General features: G+C 42.2%; 1 protein-coding gene across 1 annotated transcript in view; it reads left to right on the top strand.

Moving 5' to 3' along the window:
- The window catches only part of IL31RA (interleukin 31 receptor A), a 95,032-nt gene that overhangs the window by 22,372 nt on the left and 66,080 nt on the right, over nt 1-6,580 (top strand). The window contains exon 5 of the mRNA XM_019517843.1: nt 4,998-5,146. Within this exon, the coding sequence (XP_019373388.1) occupies nt 4,998-5,146 (149 nt within the window). The remainder of the gene's footprint in view (nt 1-4,997; nt 5,147-6,580) is intronic.

The following is a 6,580-nucleotide window of genomic DNA, read 5'->3' as shown; positions in this document are numbered from 1 at the left end:
CAGATTTTGCTGCAGCTCTGCTTCCAGCCCTGTGCTGCCACACCAACTTTTCCCAGCACTCAGGAGGAGGTGGGGCATTCAGCCACAGCTGCCCTGGGCAGTGGCGCAGGGCTGGGAGCGGAGCTGCGCTGAAATTTGGGGTGGGTGCAGCCTCCTCCCAGTGCCACCAGAGCCCACTCCAAGCCCAGCCCCTGGCAAGAAGATCCACACAGCGCCTGCTCTGGCTATACCCCACAGCTGCAGCCCTCCCTGTGCTGTGCAGATCTGGGGGCATTTGCCCCCCCCCAGGGTGCAAGCAGTGGCAGGAGCTGCTCCCACCCCCCAAGTCATGCCTCTGTCCTGCGTGCCCCCCCGCCCTTGCTGGGCAGTGCCTGCCCCTGCTCCCTCTCTCACCATGGGGGGCGTTGCCCCCCCCTTGCCCCTTCCCTGCCCCTCCCCTTCTGACTTACCATCTGGAGGCTGCTCTCCATGGTGCTGGCTCTGCTCTGTGCTGTGCTGCAGCTGCACGCAGCATAGGCATTTATCATCCAATTTATCAGCCCCATCGGGCCGACATCTGATATAGACAATTTTCTTCATATCGGTACCAATCCAATATTGGACCAATGTATCAGTACGCCTCTAATAAAATATGAAGTATGAAGGTAATTACAATAAGTGATAAAAATATTATGCCTTTCACTAGTCAGTGGATATGGTCAGGATTGAGTTCACAGATTTGAGTTTTCCAAATAACATTTTTTAAGGGTTTTACATTTTGGAATTGTGACTATTGCTTGGACAGCATATTGATGGTAGACTTATTTATTTTGAATAGAAGACTGATAAACTCTTCTAATCTCCCTTTTTAAAATAGGAATTTGCTTTCTTGATTAGACCTTTTCAATATCTGTTCCACTTTGAATTCATCTGTCTTGAATATGAGTGATCAGAACTGCATATGGTATTCCACACAAGGTCTTGTCAGTTAACTAAGGAACTGGAAAAAATCCATTAAGCCTATTTAGGGATTTATCTTTTTAAATATTCACCTACTAACTTTACATTTCTACATAAGCACAATAAAACTTATTCATAACTATATCCACATCTCACTTGCTAATTATTTAACTTGCAAAAAATCAGAAAGGTCTTGGACTCTTGGACAGCCCATAAATTTAGGATGCTCAAGTAGAACATCTACTTTGCAGTCAACAGGAGTACTTTTATTACAACAAATATATATTTATGCACACACTATCTGCATTATTGGGACAGGCTCATGGAACTTTTCCTCAGGTCTCTGGAAGAGAAGCAGACAACAGAGCTAAACAGCAGATGGGACAAAGGCTTGTGTAAAATGAAATATGTAAATAAAAGCAGGAAATATGATTAATTATCAGACAATGGCCAGGAGAGATGTAGTAGACATCTGATAAGTGGAGGAGCAAGACCATTCAGGATGGTTATCACCTGTGAAATACAGAGGTTAGCAAATATCATGTAGATTGTAATGGGTTGTGAAGTCATTGTCTATATTAAGTCCCTGGTTCTTAGGGCCTGATAGGCTACTGGATTTTTGTTCCTAGGCTCATTTTTTTTATGGTGTTTTACAAATTTACCTTGAGCATGAGAGCTTTGAGGTCAGGGAAAATGTGGTTTTTCTGTGAAAAATGTTCTTCTACCTGTGTTCTACTGTTTCTGTCCTTTATCTTTTTTCAGTGATCATTGATTCTAGTATGTAATTTTTGTCTGGTTTCACCTACCTGGTTTCTGTGAAAGTATTTGGTACCCTGGATGAAGTATAGCACATTCTGGAACAGACATGTATATAATCCATGGATTCTAGTGATTTTATTCTGGGGATTATTGATTGTTGTGGCAGTAGAGATGAGTTGACAGGTTTTGCGTTTATTGTTAAGGCAGGGCTGGGTCCCAATAGGTGTCTGTTGATCAGCGGGGAGTTTGCTTCTGATGATGAGTTGGGCAAAGTTACAGGGCTGTAAGGATTGGAATATTTCTCTCAAGGCCTGGTCTTTTTCAAGAAAAAGCTATAATTGTTTGGATCCTTCTTATTCGTTCATGGTAGGTGACAACCAAAGGTGTGCAGTCAGTAGGGGTTTTTATTCTTGTATTCTAGAAGGTTGTTGTGGGGTATTTGGGTAGCTCTTTCCAGTAGAGAAGTAGACTGTATCTTTGAGTGTCCTTATTGGGTAAAGGCAGTCTTCAGTTTGGTGAGATGCATATTGCAAGTATTCTCAGAGAAGATGTGGTAGTATCCGAGGGCCTAACTGTAGATCATTGCTTTTTGGTGTGTTTGGAATAATGGTTTTATGGTCATAAGTGTGGTGGTCAGTGGGTTTTTTGTATATAGTGGCTCATGGGGCGCCATTAAAGATTCTGTATTTAGGAAGTTGATGTTAGTGTAGGAGTATTCTAGAGGAAATTTGATCAAAAGATGGCTGCTGTTAGACACGTGGTAGAAGTCAATAAGCAAGTCCACGTGTTCACTCAAGATTATGAGAATGTCATCTGTGTAACACAGTGATAGTACAGGGTTGGTGGTGCAGTTTTCTAGAAACTCCTCTTCCTGGTTGTTTTTGAAGAGGTTGGCTCCCCAACATGCCATCCTTGTGCCCATAGCTCTGTCCATGGTTTGGAAGAAATGTTGGTTGTTGAAAGTGAAGTTGTTGTGGGTGAGGATTAACTGGATGATTTCTACAATAAATTGTATTTGTAAATCTGAGTGTAATCCATTTTCTTGTAGGTATTTCAAGCAAGCAGTTGTGTCTTCATGTTGTGGAATATTAGTATACACACTGGTGACATCCTAGTTGCAAGTATGGCCTACTCAGGGAGGTGGTTGATGTTCTAGAATCTAGATCGTATTGAAGAAGCCTATTGTGTCTTGTAGAAAACTCGTTCTTTGAGTTACAAATTATTTCAGGATGGTTTCTATGAATCTTGATAGCTCTTCAGTGGGAGTACCACAGTTGGATATGATGGCTGTGTCAGGGTTACTTTTCCTGTGAATCTTTGAGAGCATAGAAAATATTCTTGGGATAAAATGGGGGATTAGTGGTGGTAGCTTTTCCTGAAGTTGGTAAGGAAAAGATTTGATCATATTTTCCAGTTCCAAAGCAAACAGTGGTGTGGGGTCCTCCCCAAATTTTTTATAGTAGTTAGTGTCTGAGAGTTGTCCCATTATAGATGTAATTTTGGTAGTTGAGGATGACAGTTGCTCCTCCTTTGTCTACTTGTATGATTACTGTTTTATTGTTGGATCTTAGGGAACATATGCATTTTCTCTTTGAGGGTAAAACGTTGTGGTTGTCCTGGGTTTTATTAAGTATTTCATTGTTAACTTTCCTTTTGAAAAAGTCAGTATAGTAGTTCAAAGTGTGGTTTTGGCTACTGGGAGGTGTCTGGTCAGATTTTTCATGTTGTTTATTTCATCTATGTGGTAGGAAGGTTGTTAGAGGTAGTTCTGTACTGGATGTAGAAGTATTCTTTCAGGTGAAGTCTATGGACAGATTCTTCTAATTCTTCACATATTAGGCTGCTTTTCTGGGCAGAAGTTCAGGCCTTCAGGGTAAAATTGGTGAAGGATTAAATTGCAGCCGTCAGGCTTCCACCCTGCCACCACTCCTCACATTGCTCCTCTTCTCTCTGGCTTCCCCTGCCCCAGGGGTCGGGGCAGTGCAGCATGGCACAGCCTGCAGTTTGGGCGGAGCCTGCAGCCAAGAGTGCCTGTATGGCACAGTGCAGCTAGGAGGCACAGAGACCAGCAGTGGGAATTTTTATTTAAATCACATGATTCGATTTTAATAAATTTTAATAAAATTTCCAAGTCTGGCAGTAAATGAACACATGCCATCTTTTCTCAAAATCTTTACATCCTTGATTTTGCTATGCAAAATGTCTGAATGCCACAGCAGGCATTGTCTAATTTTTCATATCTCCTCTTCACTCTGTCTTGCTGGATGCCATTTTCCCCTCTACTATGTTTGTTATCTTTAACTAGATAGTTACCTTGTTGTTATCTAAATAACAATCATTATCTAAATAACTATATGTTTGTTACCTTTAACTAGATCTTTAACTCAATAGGACAGGGAGCATGTCATTTTGTAAATATAAGTATCACTTGCAGTTGCAACTGAAATTCTGTTTTGCTGATACCCAGACTCACCTGCGTGATGCAGGTACATCCCAGCTGCAGCACCGTCCACCACACCCTAAGCCCACTCCATTCACCCATTACTTTTACAGGTTCCTATTCCACTCCCAGTTCTCCATTCTCAATAGCACTCGATTACCTAATGCCTAAATATTCTGTCAGTTCTTTCTCTCAAACACCTACGATTCCATGAACCATCTGGCTAAGCTTTCCTTTAGGCCTGTACTTAGGACTTGACTCATCTTTCTTCAGGTTGTAACTATTCTTTTTACTGGCCTTGTCTCTGAGAAAAGAATATGGTGGCCATGTTACAAATAGAAAAAGCAAATGAATATTTTTTCAGTGCATTTACAAATGAAAATGCATGTATATCTGTTTGAGAGTCATCTTGTCTACTGTAAGTTAGCTAGGTTATAATCCATTTACTCTCCTTTTGTAAAATACATCCATACCCATATATATAAATTTTCGTATGAGCACTGTGTATCTGTGTAATAATATATATGCTTCCATGAATTTGCATGCTAGATCTAACCATGTTGGAATGATTGGGTAATTCTTCCTAGATCGGGGCGGGCAATTATTTTGGGCGGAGGGCCACTTACTGAGTTTTGGCAGGCCATGGAGGGCCGCATGATAGGCAGCCAGGGGCAGATAAATATTAATTTTCTAAATTTTTTTAGGGGCCCCGTGGGCTGGATAGAATGGCCTGGTGGGCCGCATTTTGCCCACCCCGTCTTAGATGCTAAATAATCTATTATAAACTTTTATTTAATGCAAAGTTGCAGAACTTCTTTTCCTGTTTAAAAAACATGAAAGCTTTATTTCTTAATTTCAGAGAAACTTGAGGCTCCTGACATAATTTCAGTTGAAAAAATTGCTGGTATAAAGCAGTTGCTAAACATAACTTGGAAAAACCCTACGATAGTTCCTGAAAGACGTTTATGTTGCCTTATTCAATACAGAAAAATGCATTCAAATGATTCGGTAAGTTACATTGTAATATTGTCCTAATATCAGATTATTTATTCCTGGCTTACATTTTGACTTTTTTTAAATGCTAATAATAAAAGGCAGGATGGAAAACTTTATTTTACTGAAATGAATAACAGAAGATAGAGATGAATGAAGACCTACTCTTACACTGCAATGGACAGGAGAGATGCAGCAGAAATCTGATAAGTGGAGAAGCAAGGCCATTCAGGAGGGTTATCATCACCTCTGAAGTACAGAGATTAGCAAATATCATGTAGATTGTAATGGGCTGTGAAGTCATTGTCTATGTTAAGGGTGACCCCACTCTACTTATTTGTTTAGTCCAGGTCTGTTTTATTGACCAGCATCTTCCTTGTTGTTCTAGAAGGATTTCAGTGGGGTTCCCCCAGCCAGATCAGGTGTCAAATCCATTTGTTTTTGTTTTTTTTTCTTGTCGCTTTTTAGCTATGAACTGCTTTTGTATTTGGGAGCAAGAACTATGTTCAGTCCAGATTTGATTATAACAAAAGGGTATTAATTTTGGGATGAAGAAAAGAAATAGGTTAGCTAGTTTAATACTACATGTCCTAAAGTAAAGAAAATCTGTGTCAAAAAGTCAATAACACTTAAATATTTAGAATTATTAACTATATATTATCCAAGTGGAGATAATGATCAGTTCTTCATCTCCATTGAGATGACCTGTCTTATTCCTACTTGATGTGGAAACAACCTCAGTACAAGCCAGGGCTTCTCCTTCCAAAAGCTGAGAATTTACATTGTGAGCTCTCTGGGTGCATCCACACATGCAGGCATGTACGCTTGCAGCAGTTCAAATAGCAGCACAAATTTGAGCTGGGGATTTTTGCCTCAGTGAACGTGCCCGGACATGCACTTTGGTGTGGGGCAAGTTGTGCCACTTGGGGCAAAATAATCCTGCCCAGTTCCTCCTGGATCTGCAGCCCCAGCAGTATAAAAAGCTGCCCTGGCAAGCAGCTCAGGGCTATGGGCTCTCAGGAGCTTCCGGGGTCCTTTGTCCGTGCACATTTCTAAGCAGAGCACAAGTGGGCAGCATCCACTGGCTCCTTGGATGCCTTTGATGACCAGTGGGTGCAACCTGGGGGGCTCTGCTCAGTGTCCCACTCCAGCAAACTTCTTTTCACATTTTGAACCTATAACCCCCTGTGGGGGAGGAAGGGAGCAGGGGGTCCCTGGAACCCCACCACCCGGAAATAACCCATCCGGGTTACGCCCCACGGCACAAATTGCCCGGGCGGGCACACTCACGCTCCACAGGTGTGACCAGGCAAGAAGCCTCAAGGCAGTTCCGGTCCCTATTAAAGGGACACCGGAGGCAGCTGGGAGGAGGAACCCGGAAGGCGGCGGCGGCGGCGAAGAGGGAGCCGTCAGGAGCACCCGTGCATGGGGAGAGGCAGCCGGCCGGTG

The sequence above is a fragment of the Gavialis gangeticus genome, unplaced genomic scaffold (assembly GCF_001723915.1).
Source record: "Gavialis gangeticus isolate Ggan-Ray unplaced genomic scaffold, GavGan_comp1, whole genome shotgun sequence".
Taxonomy (NCBI): Eukaryota; Metazoa; Chordata; order Crocodylia; family Gavialidae; genus Gavialis; species Gavialis gangeticus.
The sequence above is the reverse complement of the archived record's forward strand: the minus strand, read 5'-3'. Positions and strand labels throughout refer to the sequence as shown.